Here is a 24576-nt window from a genome sequence, read left to right on the forward strand (position 1 = left end):
TTTAAACTGTACTAAGCAAATATGTTTATGCTCATCTGATAGAAACCACAATCCAAGAACAATACAAGATTAATAAAATATTTATCTCAAGAAAGCTCATTTAGAGCTTGGAAATAATCATATTTGTTATTAGAACTAAATTGGTACTTTTGTAAGCCTCATTGCTTAATTAAAAAATTTAGCTCCTCCATAGCACAGCTTTGAAAAGATCTGGGACTTTTTAATTTTGTGGCATCAGGATGTAATGTCTCCTGACAACTGTTATATTCTCCCTTGCTAGAAGAAACAGCATATGAGGGTCAGATCTTCATTGACAAAGAGTGCTTCCAGCTATGGTGTACTTGGTGCTGGTATATAGACAACAAAGCAAGTGGCAATGTGCAAGTGAATAAAATAAAATAAAACAAAACAAGCTGGAGTAGCCATTCCTGAGAACCCCTAAAGCACAACTCTGCTCCCTGTAGAATGCAAATATAAAAGGTGGATAATTGCTAAAGTAAATAAGAACAATTTATTGTGGTTTGTATAAAAAAAAAATCACAAAAACAAGAACTAAAAAAAAAATCCAGGTTTCTGACGTATTTGTCAATATACGGTGTAATTAAAGTAATTTGATTTCCTAAAACCCAAAACTAATGAAAGTTTTATCACAACTAGGATTAAACATTTTATTAATACAACTTTTATTTCTATAGTAAAAATGCATATAATCCAAATTATTAATAATCCATGTCTTTATGTGTTTGCTGCTACATTACTTTGCTTGCTTTGTTTTGGCAGATGCACTAAGCAAAATCAGATTCTAACAGTTTGACCTCTCTCACTTCTTATGTCCTCCAGGGCATAATGAAACTCAAGATACAATCCCACAGCAGTTAATGAAGCTTAACCTCACACCCTCTTAATTACCAATGCATTACACCAACTATAGACATCATACTTCTCTCTAAGCTATTTTACAATGCTACAGAAGTACTACTGTGCTATTATTTAGAACCATAATCCAGGCTATATGTGAAATCCCTCTTAAATAAAATCCTTTGAACCTTGCAGGTTTTGATAACTGCATAATTAACACTAAGGAATCTTAAACATTATCCTATTTATTAATACATAAATAGTTGTTCAAAACAGCTTTATTTTTAAGTGTATTTTGCAAAGCAGCTATTGCCACGGGTGTAATTATGGAATGTTTGAAAGAAAAGAAAAAAACTAAAGAAATTAACTTTAACTAATGTTAATTTTTAGCATTTAAAGGATACCTGTTGGTCAGTCAGGAAGGGTAAATACTTCATTTTAATAACGTATTACATAATTGTTATTTTAACCAAGAAAAACTGAAGAGGATTCCATTTCTTTTGGAAACACTTTTGAAGACAAGTACTATTGTTCACGAATACAAGTGACTGGACACAGAATTTATTTCCGCCAATGCCCCACGCCCATACAATAGTTCATTTCCATCTCCAGGTGAGATTTAGTTTCTTTCATATTCTTTTCTGGACATTCATAGTAGAGAATGGATGCCAATAGAAGTTAAATCTGAATCAGAGGGCAAACAAATCCTCCCTTTCATGTATTCAAAAAAAGATAACTAAATGGAAGTTTGCCAGTGACTACAGATCCATCATGTGACCAGAGAGTTTCTCATTTTGAAAAGTTCTTTCTCTACTATACATATGTGCATACATATGCAAAGTCTATAGGTAGAGTCATGTATCTCTCTTTTTCATGAGTTCCTGTCACCATAACTCTTTCCAACAACATGTAAACTAGGAATACATAGGGGAGGTTAGATAATCTCTTTTTTCTTTCATTATTCTCTGAATTAGTTCAGGAAAATCTCAACAGGACAGGATGAATAAAATAAAAAGGAGACCACCACAATAGGAGTAACAAGGAGAGCCCCATTGAAAAAGTTGAAGGTATCAGAGGCCCAAATCCTGAAAAATGTTATGTACATGCTAAGCTTTCAGGACGTCAGTAGCCACAATGGATGCAGTGGGATTATTCATAGGCTTAAACATGTGTTTAAGTCTTTGCAGGATCAGAGCAATACAGAAAATATTTTTCCTAATTTCCTTCATCATTGCTAAAGTGATAATGTACACAGTATAAATAATCACTTCAAGGAAGCATACGATCAGTAGTATTTACTTTACTGGCACAAGCCATATAATACCTAATTCATCAGAAAAGTGTGGCAGCTCAGCTTTTCACTATCTTGATCATTGCATGTAGGATTTTCCTCTCTGACTGTTCCTTTTTGCCATTTGTTTGACTTCTCCTTATTCCAAATAAATATTGCCCCTCTGCTTAAATAGTATTACTGGCCTGATTAGCATTATCTTTGGTTAATCCATTTATTTTTCTTTAAAAACTATACAAGAACTGAATCACAGACTCCAAAGACAGAAGGGACCATTGTGATCATCACTGTGATGACTTTGCTTTAAAGAAAGTGATTAGACCAGCAGTTCTCAAACTGTGGGTCGGGACCCCAAAGTGGGTCACAACACCGTTTTAATGGGGTCGCCAGGGCTGGCTTAGATTTTCTGGGGCCTGAAGCTGAAGCCCGAGCCCCACCGCCCAGGGCCAAAGCTGAAGTCCAAGGGCTTCAGCCCTGGGCAGCAGGGCTCAGGTTACAGGCCCCCTGCCTCAGGTTGAAGTCCTTGGGCTTTGACCCCTCCATCCAGGGCGGCAGGGCTCAGGAAGGCTTAGGCTTCGGTCCCCCCTCCTGGGGTCATGGAGTAATTTTTATTGTCAGAAGGGGGTCGCAGTGCAATGAAGTTTGAGAACCCCTGGATTAGATTTAGATCATCTGAAATGAGTGCACATGCTATTTGGCAAAACTGCTGCAGGATGAACAGTGTTGATCTAAACAGATTTTTGAAAAACTTACTCACAGAGACATTTTGAGGTAAATGAGTAGCAGGAATTATATTGCATCAATTGAACATGACAATTCTGAAAAGTTTGATTTTAAAATACAATTTGGTAATGCTTCTACATGTAAGACGGAAACAAAATGCTGACCTAAATGCTCTGTTTTTATAATTTGGTCTTTTAGTTATATTTTTTAGTGTATGTTTGGTAATCATGTGTAATATTATGGGCCCAGCAATTATGTAAGTGATTCAATATTCTCAGATATGACATTATAGATTTTGATATTCTAAATCAAAAACAAAGATCTAATGAAAAGAAAACCCACTAAGCAAGCAATGAACAGCAGTCATGAAACCTGGAATTTAAATCTAAACATTTGTTCTGTTAGGTTCCTGCAAATCTTTCCACAATTAGGGATTGAATCAACTCTGAACTCCTTCCTGCATGATCCTTGTTTAAAAATGGCCTCAACGTTATTTTTTCTGAGAGAAATAAAGTACCTTTTCCCTGTTATAAACATGCTCTTTCACACTCATGCCTTCCCTGTTTCAAGTTTTATCTTGAATTATAATTGTAGGAAGACTTAATATAGACATTCTATTCACCAAATATACACAAAAAAGAAAACAAGGAAGAAATAAGATCCCACACAATTAACTTTTAAATTTGGAGGCACATGCTAGTGCCAGCTTCTAAAAGTTGTAGAAAGCTGAAAATTAAATCTAAAATTAAATATTTAATTCTTCTTTATTTCTGATGACACTACCAAGTGGCTATCTTTTCTTCAGAAAGAGAAATAACAGAAGGTGGAAGAAGACTTCAATAAGAAAATGAAGGCAAATACAAGCTTCACCTTCTAATAGTAGAACCTGGAATTAGATTTCTATATATGTGATGAATGTAATTGCTCACTATTGGCACTCAGGCCCAAACAGCATTTGGGACGTTCATCTTCACTTCTTCAGCAGCATGTTGTCATAGTTTTATGTAGTACTGTTATGACAGTGAAACCTTGTGTACTTGGCTGAGATGCACAGGAAAGTTTCAGAAGTACAACTCTTTAAAGATGTGAATGTGGAAGTTCAGTTAGAGAAGAGGAATTGGCATAATCAAAAGAGATGGCAGAACCTTTCCTATAAACTGATATTAAGCAGGAACTTTGGAGATGTATCAGCTAGGTCACTTTGATAAGCTCATGCAATTTGAAAAGTACAGTCAACAAAAGTGTGATAATCAGAATGCAAACGTGCTTGTACACATTTTCCAATGATTCAATTTCTTTGATGTGCATCCAAATAATAACTAAAAATGCCATCTTCTGAAGTAAACATGTATCCTTACGTTCACAAAGAATTCCTTTGCAGTAGCAGACAGTGCAGACTACTGTATTAAATTAGGACATCTGCATCCCAAAAGGTTAATCTGGAAGTCTTAGGCACCAGTCAGATTACTCTTCCCAGATTTGTCACTCCTCCTTTGGATGAAAAGCTTTATCTACTGGTTTGTCTACAAGAGGAAATTTACTGGTATAGTTATAATGCCATAGTTATATCTATGTAGTTCCTTGTATGGACACTTATTAAGAATGTTTTTTTTCTGATTTAGCATATGTCACTTTCAAAGTATAAAATAAAAGGTGCTCATTCTGGAATGGGGAGCTATTCTGGTATAATCATAGTGGTACAGTTATCCCAATAAATTTCCACATGAAGACAAATCCTACCTATGAAATCTCCAGACTCAGCTTAAGAGCACTCTTTTTGTTAAATCAACACCAAGCCCAGGTAAGCAAATGTTTTCAGATTTTTGCCCGCTAGATCTTCAGTGTTCATTTCGTAGCCTGGATAAAACTCTTATTTTGCTTTAATTAAGGATGATAAACAGTACTTCCACATAGTAACTGTAGGTGTGATTTGCAGCTTTTGAAGACATACCTATGTTAGCTTGAACTCTAGCTAGCTTGCTACAAAACAGAAGTGAGGACACAACACCACACAAGCACATATTACACCGCCCTCTTCCACATCACCCTCACTTCTATTTTTAGCTAACTATAACAAAGAGTGTGGGTAGGCCTATATGACCCACAAATTATGCCCGTGGCTGCAGCATAGATGTAAAAGTACTCTCAAGTACATGAGCTTTGTAGGTACTCGGAGATTCTCATCCAAACTGGGGGATAGGAAGAATGAGAAATGTAGTGAACCCAAAGCAGATTAGATATTTTTGAAACGACCAGGCAACGGAGATATGAAAATAGATACCTTTGATATTTGTGTGTGTTGCTGAACCAGCAAACCTGGGAGAGGGGGCAAAGGTTGCTTTAAGACCACCTTTTAGTTCCTTGTTCCCTGGGGCTGCCAGGAGTCACTTCAGTCCCCAGCCTAACTTGAGCAGATGTAGGGCTGTCCTAATTCAGTTGACTGCAGTGGCCTCCAAAGGGCAATTCAAAGGTGGGGGTGGGGGAAAGAGGGCTGGACCAGGGTTTGGTTTCATAGAGAGTCAGTTACAACAGATTTACATTGCCTTGGGATCCTCCAGTTAATTTGAATTATTTTTCTCTTCGGCTATTTGAATACTGATAACTTCTTATGGTGGCGTGTTCTATTTCCTCTTATTTTATGTCTAAAAGACCCCTGATATTGACTGCTAAAATAATTTCACATGTAAGTGTCCTCATGCTGGCTTCTAATAATTTACAAAAGGAGTAGAGAAATGTAATTTGAGTTGATAATCACTAATTTCCTAACCAGATAGCTGTTAAAACATTACTGTATACTGTTGCATACAAAGGGAGAACAGTGTTTTTATTTTATAGGTAAAATTCCCATCAAGATAAGGTACACAAAATTAAAAGATCTGTAAACTTATTCGGTGTTAGGGGGAAATGTGAGTTGGGATCCAGGAGTTAATGGAGATTTCATAATTATAGAAATTATATATTGGAAAAAATCTCTTATGCCATCCAGTCCACCTCCCTTTCAGTGTAGATGGCTCTTTGTAGCATAGGCTCAGGCCAAGATTTTCAAAAGTAAGGATCCTGATTTTCAGAAAGTGCTGGACTCCGCTCCTCTTAAAATTAGACTCTTGTGAAGGATCTCATAGTGGATACCTAAAATCATTAGGCACTTTTGATAATGTTGGCCTTAGTCCTTTCTCCAGTCTAATTTTAAATAGCTCAAATGAGAGGCCTTTCACCACTTCCATACAGCGACTCTTGTTTACAGTTTAATCTTTTATTCACCACTTTTATTCATTTTATTTATTTGTATTGTCATTCAATCTAAAGCTTTCTTGATTGGTTTAGGCACAATTTTATAGGTATTTTTAGACTATTTGAAATAATTTTATTTCCTTGTTAATACCTTATACTTCTTTCTTTCAATCTCTTTTTAGGATCAGTGCTTTTCCGTTCTTGAGGTTCTTCCATGAATTCTCTTTACATTTATAGACATGTTCTGATAAAGAAATGTGTGAGTGGAGTGGAGCTTCTTAAGTGAAGAGACAAAGTAATCTGGGTGAAAATGGAACAGCACTGCATTTGATACAGTGATACAAGTCCTTTGGTGGCAGAGAAGACAAAGAAAGCAAGAATAGAAAGAAGGATCCTGAACCAGAGCATCTTCTTATGAATACACCTGACAGATCAGAAGAAATGCGATCATGTGGGCAACTCCAGTGATGAAAAAATGTAAACATATACAAATCATGCATCTTTGGGTGTTTTAGGTGGGGAGAAAAAAAGGAAAAGAATAACAGAAAACCAGGGAGTGATAGAGGATTGTAGAAAAGCAAATGTGACAACAGATTTCAAAAAAGGAAATCAGAGACCCTGGTGACCCATAAACCTAGCCCCAATTCACAGTAAAACAGAATAAATATGTAAAGAAACAAAGTCATTAACACCAAAAGACTAACCTAATCATAAGCAAAAAACTGGGAACAAACTATGAGGGTTTTGTCTTTTTGTTTTTTTAATATAAAATAGCAATATAAGTAGCTGAAAGGACTGCAATAGATGCAGTATCTGGATTTTAGTGCTGCATTTGATTCAGCGATACAAAGTCATACTTACAAAATAAACATCAATTAGCTCAAATACAGTGTCAAATAGATTAAAAGTTATTTCAAGGACTGCAAACAGTAACTGGAAATGTATTAAGTTGAGGTGGAGGGGTGTCTAGCTGAGGGAAGACAGCAAATCAGACAAATGTGAAGTATGACAAGGCAGCAAAAGGCAGATGAAATTTTGTGCTCTGTATATAAAGACATCAAACCCCAAAACTCCGAGATTATATTCCTTCTCCAGGCAACCACAATCCAAATACAGCATTAAATTCTAGCATCTCAATGACAGAAATTAACAAATCAGAAGACGTTCTAAGAACAAAAAAAATTTAAAGGAATTTTTAAAAGAGTTAAATTCATATAGCTTGGGAATGACTAAGAGGCGATGTATAAATCTACAAATACCTAAAAAAGAAAAGGAAAAAGAGAGGAATTACTTTCTATGGAGTTGTACCAGTGGATTTTACTAGTATAAAGGAACAACATTAAAGAAAAAGTAGAGCAAATATTAGGAAAAGCTTTATAACAGTGAGAGCTACTAGATTATAGAATAACGTGTCTCCCACCTTTCCCACCCATGTTTCTTCCAACACTGTACAAATGCTCTTTGAATACCTCTTTAGGTCTGCTTCTCATAGACTAGCCCTCCTATAACTCTGAATGCAGTGAAGACCACATGACTTGGGACATTTAGAACAAAGTGACATGGGCTAGAAAATGTATGGCAGAAAAAAAATCTGACAGAGGGGGACACTAGATAAGTGTGTAATATATAAACAACTTTAACTATATCTGATACAGTTTTGTAACAGTTAATTCTTAATTTATTTTATACAAATTTTTATTCTCCTTTTTTAGCGATTGTCCTATTGCTTCAACTGAAAAAGTACTAAAGCAAATGGATTTTCACCTATGCTATTATTCAGAGATTACCAAATTACAAACTTTATGAGTTTTTCAAAAAAGTATTATTTAATCAGTAAGGAACTGACATTATTTGGGCTATTTTTATACAGAGAGGGGTTTGTTTTGTTTAATTTTTGGTGCATTTTGTTTTTTGCACTTTATTATACACATATGTATTTAGGGAAAGGATGGTGTGGGGAAGACAGGAAGGAATAAGCTAAAAGGAAAAAAAACAAAGGAAGGGTGAGGGAGGTAAGAGGGGAAGGGGAGGAAAAGAAAGGAAGGATGGAAAGAAGCATTAAGGACAAGCGAATATAGGCTGAAAAGAAGTGACTGTGAGGAGATGGTGGGAAGGGGCTGGAGCATGTACCCAGTTGGCACATGAGAAGAACAATGAGAGTAGAACTGTAGAAAACATAGCTGGATGACATCATCTGCGTCCAAATATGCCTGCTGCTGAAAATACTTCTGCAGCAGTGTCTCTGGTTGGCTTTACCATATAGTTTCTTTCTTTCTTTTGTCCATATGGCTAGGGGGCAAATATGGGATCCTAATATCTCTATCATGAGGTGTAGGGAAGGGTTGTCTCCCCTGCACAGTTCTGGGTCTGAAGGTCATTGTGGGGAAGGGGTAGCCCGCAGCTGGGTCTCATCTTTCTCTTTCCCCACTATGTGATGAAGTATTTTGCTGAAACGGTTTAAGCAGCTGATCCTTCTGGCTTGAATCTAACACCCCCAAGTTGGCTCCACCCATTGACATATATTTTGAACAGTGGTTTACTTTTAAAGTCTGTCCTCCCGCCATGCACACACATACACACGCTATACAGACTGGAGTAATAAACTGATTGGATTTTTATAATGTGGCAGTCACAGTGAAATGAAGAGAATAGATCTAAGAAACAAAATAAAATATTTTATTGTATATTTCTTTTTTGTCAAGGTTACATATAAAAACCTTTATTTTAATTTCAAGCCTAACTTTACTCATTTTTCAGTAACAAATTTTATTAAACATATTAAAATGTAAAATGGCAATTTCACATTCCCACTCTAATCAAGTTCAACAAAGGGTTGGCTCAGTCTTTTATTTTACGATTTCTTACATAATGGAAGTGAAGTATACCATAATAAATCTTCTAACACAAACTCCTAACACTTTGTACATTCTTACTTATGGTGGAGACTTGTCTTTTAGATAAGTATACTGACTGAACAGAAATGCTCTGAAATGTTTAAAATATCCTGTTAAAAACATCATGTATATTGTTCTATAGGATTTTCTACAGGGGTGTAATTTTTTAGTGTTACATCTTAATGCTGACTTCCTGAAGGAGCTTTGACTACAATAGGCATGAATATGTTTTGAAAGGATGATGGATAAATTGCTGGGTGGTAATATAACATATCTTAGGCAGCTGATGGGGCTTTTTTTCTTCTACTTGTCTTTTAGTTATACACAGTTTTAAGATAATTATGGTCTATAAGATTGTCTTTTCCCCTTTCCAGTACCAGCAATATTTGTCTTGGTTACAGGTTCCAGAAACACCCAATCATACATCATAAAATTAATGCAGGGCAATTATAGCATTTAACATTGCACTGTATGAACAAACCGTCAATGTCCTTGTTTTGGTCAGTCATTTTCTGGATTAGTTGCCAGTGACAGGTTTTTAAGATGCAATAGTTTATTTAAATATTAGTTAAACTATAGCATGCTGAACTCATTGCCATAATTTTATCTAAAGAAAACTGACAGTTTATATAACTCATGGTTTAAGAAAGATAAAATCTTTGTTTTTCCATTGACTGCAACTCTACAATCCCCACATTCTCCAAAGCTCGGTTAACCAAAATTCTTAGCTTCATGAATGTTGGGATACCATTAACAGAAACTAAATATCAAGACCCTAAAATTGAGACACCGCTCAAAATGCATTTACGGGAAAATTTCTAATGACATTTCTTTGTATGAGTCACAAACAAAACTGGACTTTGAATGAAAAATCCGTTTAAAGAAGATAAATGTTGACGTTAAAGAATCATCATGTTTTCCATAAACCTCCTGCCCCTTTCTAATAAATCAAAGGTAGCACAGAACAACAGATATTGACTTATAACATTGAAATATAAAATGAAGAATTGTTAATGGTAAGATTAAGAGCTTTGATAATTACAAATCATTAAAAATATAGCTATGTACAGTGAATGAGCACAATTTATGCAACATTTAGGCCAAACCTTTGGCCGACATAACTGTGGGTTTTGTCAATTCTTCTTTTACGTAGAATTGCTACTCTGATTAAAATGTTTTGTGACAGAACAAAGATAAAATGTATTGAAAGTAGTAAGTAGAACATATCATGATAAACATATGATAAATAAAATATATAATTATATATATTCCTTCAGGATAACCCAGGATAGGGTATCACAAATACAAAATGACCCAGAAACTGCAAATCCAGCAGGAAAAATATAGAAGTTGGGTAACTGAAGCTTGCACATGCGTAGTGTACGGGTGACCTAAAATCCAAAGGGCTGATGTGCTAAAAGCCACTTGGATAAAGATTAAGTAATCTGCAACATAGACATATATAAAAGACCTAAGTGAACATGGGCCCAAACTGGAGAAACACTACACCAGAAACTCAAGAATGGGACAGAAGGACCAGACTCTGAGATCAGAGAAGGCAACAACTATCCTGGAAGATGGAAAAACTTCACAGTACCCCAGAATGTGGTAACTTGGGCCCATTTACCAATTCTATCTTGTCTATTATTATATGTTCAGACATTGTAAGTGACAACAATTCTGTCTGAAATTATATAAATAAAGACAAAAAATGATTAAGCCTAAATTAGGTGGATTTGTGACTCCGTTTCCCAACTTTCACCCCAGCAATGAAGGCCAGATATAATGTCCTCCAAAGTTTGACTTTTTGATGAGTTCCAGTCCTGAGAAGCTCAGAGATTCCATAGGAGAGGACCTCTACTCCAAACTGTCTGAAAGCCCTTTATTCCAAAAGCTAAGTAAGCTAGTTTTTGGGAAAAGTCTTAAGTTTCCTGAGCGTTAGCAACCCAAGTACATTCTGGGCCACAGAGCAGAGGGAATTTGAATGCAATGACTGAATAGGTTCCTACTGAGTATAATGTATCCCCATGCTGTACCCCACACTCTGCTTCCCAGGCAGCGAGTGGTTGCTAGTGCCACTCCCACGCTGACTTCATGTAAGTAATGTAGTCTGACCGCCATTAAGGGCTCTATACTACTATGTACAGAGCACTAGGCCCCCACTAACATCAATGGGATGTGCTTTGTGGAACCAAAGAGAGTGCGTTGGACATTTCAGGATCAATCCCGAAACACAGTCACTGAAGCGCACATATGTAGATAATACACTTCCAGAAAGACACACATAGCAGAAGCACAAGTGTAGCACTTATGAAGGTTCTTTGCACTTTTATTGAGGTCTACAAGGATCTTTTAAGCAAGGGAGAAACTCAGTATTCAAAGTAGTGGCAAAATTGTGCATACAAGCTGCTGTCACAACAACCCATATTTCTTTTTCCCCAGTTTGATTACTACTTTGCCAAATTTTCTCAGTTATAGCAATCTTAGGTGTTATCATTGTAATGGGAACATATTTTAGAAAAATGAAATTTAAAGATTGCCAATGTCCCTTTACCTTTTTTTGTTTATATATCATATTAAAAATGACTAATCATTACAAAATAGTTATACTACAAAGAGAGCTCTAAGCTTTCTTTTTGAATATATTGGTCAAAATCTATATATTTCAAGGTTTCTCGATAGTATTTCATTTAAAATTTCTTAGATATAAACACAGGAAACAGCAGCTATATAATTATGAGACACACCCCAAACTGTTTTTCAAACTACTTTGAAATTAGCTTAATTACTATTTATAACAGATAATCAAGAAAATACATTATTTACAATTTCATCTAAGAAAATCAGTGTGTATAATGTAGAATATATATTTTAGAACCTTATTAAATTAATCAAGGGATTAGCTTTACTTTGTAAACAGGTTTGTAAAAGTATCTGGATTAATAAACTATAATCTAATGTATCAATTTTTTTACCTTTAAAATGTCAGCAGGATCCTCTTTAGCAGAAGCAACAAACAAATTATGTCCACAGACTATTCCCTCTGCGAGGAAATACTTGAACAACAAGTTGGAGTAAATACCGTATTTATCTTCCTCTGTGGAAATAGAGGGTTTTTTGGTTAGTCACAAAACGCAAGTGTGTGTGTGTGTGTGTGCGTCCGTCCCACCTTTCCCACCCATGTTTCTTCCAACACTGTACAAATGCTCTTTGAATACCTCTTCAGGTCTGCTTCTCATAGACTAGCTCTCTGATAACTATGAAGAGCAGTGAGGAACCCAAAAGCACAAGCTAAGCAAGATGAATCCAAAGCTTTAGATGTATGACTCTATGAGAGATTTTATTTTTGATTTCTCAGACTAGAAAAGGCACAGCCATGGCATTTTAGGACCATCCTGACATACACTGGGTCCATATCCCAGCAGCAATCTCCACCTGAAGACAAGATCCAGGCCTTCTTCACAACTCAGTTTTCCACCAATATCAACTAATTGAGGTTGCAATAGCTCAAAGAACTCCTCAACTGCTCCCTCACCTAATGCTTCTTTTTGAGTCAACAGGAAAGCAAAAGATCAAAATGTGACTCTTTCTTATGCATGATAGAACTATATGCTACTCATCAAGTTGTCATGGCTTTTTATAAAATTTATATGACATTTCACAAGCATCAATGACACATACCAGCTACAGTAATAAGAAATGGCATCCCTCTCTATATATATTTATTTATCATTTACACATCAGTATTTGTCTGTGGTGCCAAAACAGCTCATTTCTGTTTACCAGTTCTCACACCCTAGATGTGTGTGCATGCACATTCAAGAACAACAAATAGACATGGAAAAATTTATATAAAACATAAAAGTCTCTAGAAATTCAATCTTTAAAAGCATTTTTAGTTGGCAAAAGAGCTTCAGGTCGACAATTTGTTTTCAAAGTCACTCTAAGTAAACCTATCAAAATGAAAGACAAGGTCAGAAGCATGAGAGTTTATAGTTGTTGTTTTTTCTCTCCAGAGAAGCCAGCAAACAAGTGCACCATACAGAAGAGTTTTGAGAGGGAGTTCTCCAGGTGAAGGAGGAGCAACTACATAACCCTTGGGGTGAATGTCATCTGTTTGTTTGTTGTATGTTTGCTGCTTGCCACGTGCCTGACTGAAATTTATAGTGTGGTCTGTTTGGCAGGGGGAGTGGGGGAAATGTGCTGAGCCTAGTGCTAAGAGCTTCTTTAAGGGATCAAAGCCTTGTTAGGAGCCCTTAACCAGTGGGTGGGGCTACTCCAGGAGAACAGGATTTTAAAAAGCCAGCTCCTAAGCAATGAGAGTAGCTAGCGAACAGGTGAGTTTTGCGAGGGAGTTTAGAGAGGGAACGAGAGAGCCAGATATACCTAACATTCTCTAAATTTAGGCCAACAAACACCCCCTGCCAAACAAACAAACAAAAGACAAGCAAACAAAAACCAGCAAGAGTGAAATTAATGCAGCAGAAGTCCAACGGTGGAGTGGTGGATACCCAGTTTATTGCACTGAATGCAGCATGTATGATTACCTGCCTTGTAAGGCCAGAGTGGCTGAACTGTACAAGCTAAGTGAGACAGAGAGGTACATCGACAAAACTTTCCAGGACACAGTAGAGCAGTCTCAGTCTGACAGCCTTTGTGCTATTGAGGAAGAAGAAAGTCTCAGAGAAGGAGAACATCAAACTGGATTGCAGGGAAACAGTTCCATAGTTGGGACCCTCCTTCTAGATGATGTCATAGTATTCTCTTGCACTAAGGGTGCCCCTCTGGGAGAGGGGACCCAAGTTATTAGGAAGAGAAGGCAATAGCAATGGGGGATTTGATTTTAGAAATACAGATAGTTGGGTCTGTGATGATCAGGAGAGTAGCATGGTAAGTTGTCTGCCAGGTGTGAAGGTTGTGTATCTCTTGAGACATCTAGACAGACGTATGTGGAGTGCTGGGGACGAGCTGGTGGTTGTGGCACATGTAGGTACCAGTGACATAGGGAAAGGTAGGAGAGAGGTCCTGGAGGCCAAATTTAGGCTGATAGGAAAGAGATTAAAGTCCAGGACCTCCAGAGTAGCATTCTCCAAAATGCTTCCAGTTCCATGTGCAGGCCCAAGTAAACAGGCAGAACTGAAGAGTCTCAATGCGTGGATGAGATGATGTAGGGAAGAGGGTTTTAGGTTTATTAGAAAGTGGGGAACCTTTTGGGAAAGGAGGAGCCTATGAAGGATGCACTCCACCTAACCCAAAATGGAACCAAATTGTTGGCATGTAAAATTAAAAAGGTCGCAGAGGATTTTTTTAAACTAAGGGCTAGGGGAAAACTGACAGGTACGGAGGAGCACATTGTTCTGACAGAGGTATCCCTTAGGGGAGGATCTATTAACAGGGATTCTCTATATCCTAGTAAAGAGGAGAGGATAGTAGTTGAAAAAGTTCAAATAGGAGCTGAAGAGAACAAGCCAAAGGAAAAAGAGCCCCATTCAATTACAGCACTTGAAGGCAGACAACTAACTATTGACACATTTTATAAAAGTGTTTATATACAAATGCAAGAAGTCTAAATGCTGAGAAACTTGAGTGCCAAATATTAAATGAGGATATTGATTTAATAGGCATCACAGAAAGTTGGTAGAAAAATGGTAATCAATGGGACACAGTAATACCAGAGGACAAAATATACAGGAATGACAGAGTAGGCTGTGCCGTTGGGGGAGTACACAGGATCTAATTCAAGAGGTGAATATAATGGAACTGCTTGGTAATAGCAACCATAATGTAATTAAATTCAACATCCTTGTATGGGGAAAATACCAAAAAACCCACCACAGTAGCATTTAACTTCAAAAAGGGGAACTACACAAAAATGAGGATGCTAGTTAAATGGAAATTAAAAGGAACATTCACAAGAGTGAAATGCCTGCAAGTTGCATGGAAACTTTTTTATAAACACCATAATAGAGACTCAAATTAAATGTACACCCTACATAAAAAAAAACCCACAGTAAGAGGACCAAAAAAATGCCCCCATGGCTAAACAGAGTAAACAAGGCAGTTAGAGGGAAAAAAAAGGCATCCTTTAAAAATTGGAAGACAAATCTTACTGAGGAAATAAAAAGGAGCATCAAGTCTGGCAAAAGTGAAGTATAATTAGGCAGGCCAAAAAAGAATTTGAAGAGCAACTAGCAAAAGACACAAAAACTAAGTAAAAACATTTTTTAAATATGTCAGAAGCAGAAAACCTGCCGAACAATTAGTGAGGCCATTGGATGACTGAGGTGCTAAATGACCAATTAAGCCAAACAAGGCTATGTCGGTGGGAGATACTGTCTTGCTGACATAGTGCTTTGCACACAAGCACTTATACCGTCAAAACTTAATCGCTTGGGGGGTGTCTTTACACACCCCGAGCAACAAAAGTGCTAGTGTAGACATGGCCTCAGTCTTCACCGCAGAGAATGTGAGGGAGATTCACACACCAGAGACATTCTTTTTAGGTGACAAATCTGAGAAAGTGTCCCAGAATGAGGTGCCAATGGAAGAGATTTTGAAATAAACTGATAAGTTGAACAGTAATTAATCAGTAGGAACTCAAATATGAAGCCGCAGAACTACTAACTGTGATATGTAACCTATCACTTAAATCAGCCTCTGTACCAGATAACTGGAGGATAGCTAATCTAATACCAATGTTTTAAAAAATGCTTGAGAGGCGATCCTGGCAATTACAGGCCAGTGAGCCTAACTTCAGTATCAGGGAAACTGGTTGAAACTATAGTAAAGAACAGAATTATCAGACACACAGATGAACCCGATGTGTTGGGGAAGAGTCAACACAGCTTTTGTAATGGGAAATCATGCCTCACCAATCTATTAGGATTCCTTGAGTGGGTCAAATATATGGACAAGGGTGATCCACTGGATATAGTATACTTGGGCTTTCAGAAAGCCTTTCACTAGGTCCCTCATCAAAAGCTCTTAAGCAAAGTAAGCAGTCACGGGATAAATGGGAAGGTCCTCTCATGGATCAATAACTGGTTTAAAGACAGGAAGCAAAGGGTAGAAATAAATGGTTAGTTTTCACAGTGGAAAGAGGTAAATAGCAGGGTCTCCCAGGGATTTGTACTGGGACAAGCGCTATTCAACATATTCATAAATAATCTGGAAAAAGGGGTAAACAGTGAGGTGGCAAAGTTTGCAGATGATAACTATTTTGGTTAATTTTGTAAGTCCAAAGCAGACTGCGAAGAGTTACAAAGGGATCTCACAAAACTGGGTGACTGGGCAACGAATATTGATAATTTTGCATTGGAAAACATGATCACAACTATACATACAAAATGATGGGGTCTAAAATAGCTGTTATCACTCAAAGCAGAGATCCTGGAGTCATTATGGGTAGTTCTCTGAAAACATCTGCTCAATGTGCAGTGGCCATCAAAAAAAGCTAAGAATGTTATAGCTACGACCTTTCCTAATGTTTTTTATAAGACACTAAGTATCATAATGCCACTACATGAAGCCATGGTATGCCCACACCTTTAAAACTGCATTCAGTTCTGATCACCTCATCTCAAAAAAAGTTATATTAGAAATGAAAAAAAATACAGAGACGGGCAACAAAAATGATTGGGTGTTTGGTACAGCTTCCATATGAGAAGAGATTAAAAAGTTTGGGACCATTCAGCTTTAAAAGGAGATGACTAAGGGGGTATATGCATGAATGTAGTGGAGAAAGTGAATAAGGAAATGTTATTTACCCCTTCACATAACACAAGAAGCAAGGGTCATCCAAAGAAATTAATAGACAGCAGGGTAAAAAAAAAACAAAAGACAAAAAAAAAAAAAAACACACACACACATACACAAGAAAGTACTTCTTCACACAACACAGAGTCAACCTATGGAACTCATTGGGGAAGATGCTGTGAAGGCCAAAATTATAACTAGGTTCAAAAAAGAACTAGGTAAGTTCACGAGGATGGGTCCATCAATGACAATTAGCCAATATGGTCAAGGATGCAACTGGGTGTACCCAAACTTCTAACTGACAGATGCTGGGATTAGACGACAGGGGATGGGTCACTTGATAATTGTCCTGCTCGGTTTATTCTCTCTGAAACATCTGGCATTGGCCACTGTTGGAAGCCAGGTTACTGGGTTAGATGGACCATTGGTCTGTCCCAGTATGGCCTTGCTTATGGTTAAGTAATAAATGTTAAAAGAGACACAGGTGAAATCATGGTCCATTAAAGTCAATGGCAAAATTTTCATTGACTTCAAAAAGAAAAGAAAAAAAAAGTCAGAATTTCGCCATGTAAAACAATTCCTTTATTTAAGCTTTTTCCTGTGTTGTTAGCTAAGCACCTGAATTTACTAAAAATTCAATGTCCCACTTGGTTTCATATGACTAAAACAGCATTTACCATTACTCTAAATTAACAGTGATTTAACTCAGATAAGAGTAACTCTACATTAATAGACTCAAGGAGCTAGCAGAAGCATTGGTAAGGATTACATTGGTATCCTTTATGGAGGGAATGTAGCTGCCTTTTATATCTCAAGTTTGGTTTTTGAGGTCTGGTTAGATCATTGGCTGCTCCTGGAGACAAAAGGAAAAACAACAGCCAAGACTCTCTCTTCCCCCCTTCAACCAAGCCTAGGGGTGTGTGACTTTTCTCAAAAAAATTCAGACTTTGCTACAATAATTTATGCCTTTGTCACATTTTTATTAGGGAGTGCTTCTCACCAGAACATGAGATGAACTGGCTACAAATTGGCTTCTACATGGAGTTTAATATGCTGGTTTAAATCTAAAGCCCTAACCGTAAAAACCCTAGCTACCCAGAAATCAAGGTAATGACATGGTATAACAATAAAAAATTAAAATAGATTGGGACCTGGTTATCTGAAAGAAACCATCTGTCTCCATATAATAAATACCATGCAGTTATGGTTAGTGGAGGTAATTCAGCTAGATCCTCTTCCATCTGAAGAAGTACAGTAAGAACCATTAGCATGACATTCTTCATGAGGGGTCTTCAACTTTGAAATATGCTCTTGTTCTTGGTCCACCAGAGCCTGGACTTTTTAATTAATTTATTAATCTTACAGATATGTTGCAAAGCCCATCTTTCCCCATGAGGTTTTGGAGTAGGAGTGGGATGAGTCCCATTGACTTGAATGGAGCCAGGATTTCTCATGTTTATGGAATATGAGTCAATATTACATTTTTTGAAGATAGCTTCTGATATTGTGTATAGTATTTGAATCCTCTCTGTGCCATTATTGTTATCTATTTCTTGATCATCAGCTGTGTGCTCCAACTTGTGCAGAACAAAATAATATAGTCCATGACCTGAAGAGCTTGCAATCTAAAAAGTTAGACGTTGGGGATAGTAAGGATCATTTAAGTAAACATATTTACATGTGTACTTGTTATAACAGGCTACCCGGTTACCGTAGGCTGTATCATTTCTTATTCCTATAATACTAGAACTACAAAGAATATGAAGGTGACACCATGGTAAAAAAGTATTACAATCCCCCAATCACCACCACATCTAGGATCATGAGTGGTTTTGTTGCTTCATAAATTTTCCTGTAATATACTTATCACTTAATAAGAACTGGGAATCATTAAAGTCTGAGGAACGCTCAATTTCTCTGATAACTCCAAAACAATATTCTGCAATAAACTTGCAATTTAGTCAAAAAAAAGAGAAAAAAAAGAAAAAATTAACTCAGTGTGACAAATGTCATCCTAACATTAGCTTTTATTTTAGGCTACTTACATTGGTTTCTATCATACTAATTTAGAGTGGGAATAGGAAAATAAACTGTCAGAGAGCAATCTAAATACAAAACACCTCAGTCTGCTACAGTACTCCAAGGATTAAATGCGTCTCAGAAAGCCTTTACAAACAATGTAGCCTGAATGGTTAAAGTCAATGCATCTGTAAGGATCCCTCAGTTCTTCAATTTGTCATATAGAGAATAGCTTTTTATTGATTCATTTCTAGGTCACTAAACTTTTGTTGTATTCAAAAGATCTAAAGTGCACTCAGATAGGGCTTTTCTGATAGTGTCCATTGTACCCAGGCTTTAATAGTTGTGTTACTATTCAAAGCCAAAAGAACACAGCTCTGATTTTTTAAAATTGTTTGGTACAGGTATTTCAGCAGCATAGCAATTAGTTTCTTTTATGGTTAAAATATTTTGCAAGTTCTCAACAATTTATCTGAAAACAAAAATTTATTGTAGCAATCAAAAAGTGAAATGTCCCAAATTATATTCTTTAAATTTGTCTCCTTTTCTGAAAGAACTACCTCTATCCTAACAGTCTGTGTTGATGGGGACTGAAACTTAAGAGTGTACTACTCACATGAAGCTGTAGGCACTTAAGGCAGGACCCCAAATCTTTGTGTTTAGCTTCCATTCTAAACAGTACTCCCATCAACAGCATTCACTGTGCACCATACCTCTAGCTGGTAAGGCACACAAGCATAGAAGAATCCCGCTGCTGCAGACTCTGTTCCTGGGTCCAATCATTGCAATTCAGACAAACAGTCCACAGCTTCCCCTACTTTCTCTGAACAAAGAACATTTCCAAAGCTAAGTGGCAGGTGAGCAACTAGTGAAGCATAAAACTGCACAAGAAAGATTCTTTACCTAGAAGTTATCCATGTTGTCTACATGACAAATCCTCTCATGACCCTGCAGTTTAGGAGAGCAGATAACTAGTTTATCATCATTATTCTCTGGTCTTCTCTTACAGCAGCTGACAGGAAAATATAGCTATCAATATACAGAAATGGTAACTCAGTGTAAGGCCATGCTGATACTGGAGAATAAGGAACCAATTCCCAATTCTTACTCTGTGCTTGGAGTAGGCTCAGTGAGTATATTATAGACATTTTATTTCTCTTTTGCATCAATTGGCTACATTTACCACTCAGGGTACACCTTGCTGTCTGATTCACACCAGTAATATTAAAGAGGAAGCTACCAGCTCTTCAGAGGCACAGGCAAGATGTTTTAGAGAGGCTGCTAGAGCATGAGAAAAGACCCATTAATAGAGAAATCAAATGTGCCAGCTGGGCATTAGCTGTAGTATATTTTAATGTAGCTACAAACTTATTTACAAGTTAAGGACAAGATCCTTAATGGAACTATATTGATTTACACCAGCTGAGGATGTGGACAAAAGAATACAAGTAAAAGAGTAAGTAAAACTGTATCCAATTGATAAGAGTTATTCTTTTGTGAGGGGTTGGGTTAAGTATTTGAGGAAAAACACACCAAAAAAATCCAAACAAACTGCTATGTGTGGATTAGGGCTGTTGATTAATCGCAGTTAACTCACATGATTAACTCAAAAAAACTAATTGTGATTATTAAAAATAATCGCAGTTTTAATCACACTATTAAGGAATAGAATACCAATTGAAATTTATTAAATATTTTAGGATGTTTTTCTACATTTTGAAATATATTGATTTCAATTACAATATAGAATACAAAGTGAATAAAGCTTACTTTATCATTTTTACAGTGCAAATATTTGTAATACAAATAATATAGACAAAAAATAGTATTTTTCAATTCCCTCATACAAGTATACATACATACATAGTGCAATCTCTTTATCATGAAAGTGCAGCTTATAAATGTAGACTTTTTTGTGTTACACAATTGCACTCAAAAACAAACAATGTAAAACTTTAGAGCATACAAGTCCACTTAGTTCAGGAAATAATGCTACCCGCTTCTTATTTACAATAATCACCACAAAGGGAGAACAGGTGTTCTCATGGCACTTTTGTAGACGGTATTGCAAGGTATTTATGTGCCAGATATGCTAAACATTCGTATGACCATTCATGCTTTGGCCATCACTCCAGAAGACATGCTTCCATGCTGATGACGCTCATTAAAAAATGTTTAATTAAATTTTTGACTGAACTCCTTGGGGGAGAATGGTGTCTCCTGCTCTGCTTTACCCACATTCTGCCATATATTTAATGTTATAGCAGTCTTAGATGATGACCCAGCATGTTGTTCATTTTAAGAACACTTTCACCGCAGATCTGACAAAACGCAAAGAAGGTACACATGTAAGATTTCTAAAGATAGCTATAGCACTCAACCCAAGGTTTAAGAATCTGAAGTGCCTTCCAAAATCTGAGAAGGATGAGCTGTGGAGCATGCTTTCAGAAGTTTTAAAAGAGCAAGACTTTGACAGAAACTACAGAATCTGAACCACCAAAAAAGAAAATCAACCTTCTGCTGGTGGCATCTGACTCAGATGATGAAAATGAACAAGCATCCGTCTGCACTGCTTTAGATCATTATTGAGCAGAACCCATCATCCGCATGGATGTATGTCCTCTGGAATGGTGGTTGAAGCACAAAGGGACATACAGCTCTTTAGCACATCTGGCACGTAAATACCTTGCAATGCTTGCTACAACAGTGCCATGTGAGTGCCTATTCTCACTTTCAGGTGACATTGTAAACAAGAAGCAGGCAGCATTATCTCTTGAAAATGTAAAGAAACTTGTTTGTCTGAGCAATTGGCTGAACAAGAAGTAGGACAGAGTGGACTTGTAGGCTCTAACATTTTACATTGTTTTATTTTTCAATACAGTTATTTTTTGTACATAATTCCACATTTGTAAGCTCAACTTCCATGATAAAAAGATTGCATTACAGTACTTGTATGAGGTGAATTGAAAAATATTATTTCTTGTTTTTTACAGCACTAATATTTGTAATCAAAAATATAAAGTGAGCACTATACACTTTGTATTCTGTGTTGTAATTGAAATCAATATATTTGAAAATGTAGAAAACATCCAAAAATATTTAAATAAATGGTATTCTATTATTTTTTTTAACAGCGTGATTAATCATTTGATAGCTCTAGTGTAGATCATGTTTATGAAGACCCTTTTAAAATGGCATAAGGGCCCTTGAAAACTTCCAGAAGATAACTGGTAGCGTACTTATTTAAAAAGCAGAAAGCTATCTGGGGAGAAAATTTGCAGCAATATACAAATACCACTTTTTGTAGAAAGTCTAGACAGGTTGCCCTAAAGCTGTCAAAAACTGTCACAATCCATCAGTATTGATATTTTTTTCTCCAGACAATACTACAATACAGTGGTGTGACCTAAGGTGAGTCTTTCTTTAGCTACAAAACATCTCACCAAAACTGCTGCAGGTTATGAGATGTGATTGTTTTAATCATCTTCAGTATCTGAAATTCCATTTAAAGATATTTTACTAATGTCCACAGTTACTAAGCTTGAGGGAATTTAGTCTGTGTCACTTGCATTTAATTAGCACACGCCAAAGCCAGAGTTGGCAAACATATATGTTACAATATTTGGCATTCAGCCATTCTGCGGGAAGGTGAATTTTGACATGCTGTATTTTGTATAATTATATTTGGCAAATCACTGATTTGTACCTCTCCAGAGATTACCTTTTTAAACTTTTTAAAAGGTGATAAAGTCAATTATATTGACAAGTGAAGAGTACCCTTATCAGTCAGGTTAAATTGCATGTCTAACAAAAATAATAGTAGCTAATTAAAGTAGCTGAAACTGCTTCAAGGCTTAGAATGTACAAGTATAGTCCTGCCTCTAACAAAATACATGTTATGGTTTAACATTTTTTTTTTAACTTGACCTCAGCTACCGAACAAAACCCTCTGATATGATAACCTTTAAAACCTTCAACTATCAGTGACCTCGACAAATGGCAGAAGCAACAACAAAAGCTTAACTTTTTTAAAGTGTGTAAGAATTGTGACATTCAATCCAGGTTCCTATACTGTGTGCACCATTGTGTTAACCGAGTCCTTCAAAATTACAGTACATAGTACTGTCTTTAGAAATTAGGCACGTAGCATGATTAAGGCACGCATTTTAAAAATTAAAAAAAACGGAACACTTTTCTGGTGATATTTTTTAAAGTTCGGACACTTAAAAAAAGTGTATGCTGTTGTTACTACTTTTTGCTCCTGACTCAGAAACAACAAGTACATATTTCTCAAAGTGCATGATTTTTTTCCAGCAACATAGCATTCTGAATGAGTTTAACACGAAACACTGAACAAGTGTTGTTAACATTCACTTTCAGCAAAAGAACAGTTTTAATAGTGTCATTCAACTTTTCACTTCACTCCAAAAACTGTTCACAACACTGAACACTGGTTCCACTGGACTATATGTTTCTGGTAAACACAGAGCAAGTTTTACCTGGTATAGCAAAATATCTTGAACAAAAGAAGTTTTACAAAACCAAATGTTTTGACTAATGAAATAAATTGGGAAGTTACAGGTGTCCCAAAAGAAGTTCCTAGGATACAGGAACATTAGATGAACAATTAGTACATATGGTCACTTCAAGCATGGTAAAAGAAGAAATAACATAGAAGAGTAAATAGACTTCAGTTTATCTGGGAATCAAGATGTTCTCTGCTATAAAGTAGCACTGCTAGAAAACTTAACTTTAAATATATACATACTGTATGCCAAATAATATTTTACAAGACTGTCCAGCAACCTATATTATTGCATCCCTAGAGAACCATAATAATTAAGACAAACATTTTAATACCCTGAATCTACTATTACTTGGTTAAATTAACCAGGATAATAGGTGTCAAATAATGAAGATGAGCATTTAATTTGCAAAGGGAGCTAATCTTAGAGTAATGCAATTTATCCTTGCCTTAGAGAATGTTAAAAAAAGAATTTAACCTTTTTACTATACTTGGAGTACAATGCTGAAGGATCCTCCTAGGAGGTTTAACACTGACAGCTTCAATCCTGTGAAATATAAAGCTTGCCTAGACTAATCTCATGAGAGGATTTTACTGTTTTTCTGTATTATTGATGAGCCATTGTAACTGGATTGTTAGAATACTCACTGTGCTAGCTTTAAAACCAGTTTCAAGATCTTCAGTGTAGTTACACGAAAAAATACAGTTCTTTCTTAATGTCTTTTGTACAACATTATATACTTCAGAATTGTTTTAGATTTTTTTTTATTTAAGTCTAAAACGTTAGATTTTGGATCTTAAATACATTCTCTCCCACACTTCCAGCTATTACCTTTATGCTAATAACTCCTCTGTTGCTTCTTTCTTTATATCTGATATCTAATGAATGAACTCATAACCCATGAATGAGAATTGCAGCTATGCACTCAGAGAATTGGTAGCCATGCACTATGGGGTGAAATTTTAGCTCTATTGAAGTCAATGTGAGTTTTGCTGTGGACTTCAGCGGGATTTCACACATCTTTTCCTTCAGCTCATCTGATTAGATGCCTTCTCAAATCCCTTAGTAGCTTCCCATTTTACCACATCAAGAGCAAGAGACTCAGCTTCATTTTCAAGCCCTGCATAATCTTGTTCTTGTCTACATTTTTGCTCTCCTGTCTTCCCACTGTTTAGTTCCTTTATTACTTCCAATCCTTACTGCCCCCCTTTCATTTATTTTTCCCATTCTATGCCTTCTGCCTGCTTTTTGGCTGACCATTTTGCTTGTAATGGCTTGT

General features: G+C 36.4%; 1 protein-coding gene across 4 annotated transcripts in view; it reads right to left on the bottom strand.

The window, feature by feature from the left end:
• ELP4 (elongator acetyltransferase complex subunit 4) overlaps nucleotides 1-24576 on the bottom strand; it is a 263144-nt gene that overhangs the window by 219682 nt on the left and 18886 nt on the right. For all 4 annotated transcript variants that reach the window (XM_054025940.1, XM_054025942.1, XM_054025939.1 and 1 more), the window contains one exon: nucleotides 11973-12094. In XM_054025940.1, coding sequence (XP_053881915.1) covers nucleotides 11973-12094 — 122 coding nt within the window. The remainder of the gene's footprint in view (nucleotides 1-11972; nucleotides 12095-24576) is intronic.

Source organism: Malaclemys terrapin, chromosome 4 (assembly GCF_027887155.1).
Source record: "Malaclemys terrapin pileata isolate rMalTer1 chromosome 4, rMalTer1.hap1, whole genome shotgun sequence".
Lineage (NCBI taxonomy): Eukaryota > Metazoa > Chordata > Testudines > Emydidae > Malaclemys > Malaclemys terrapin.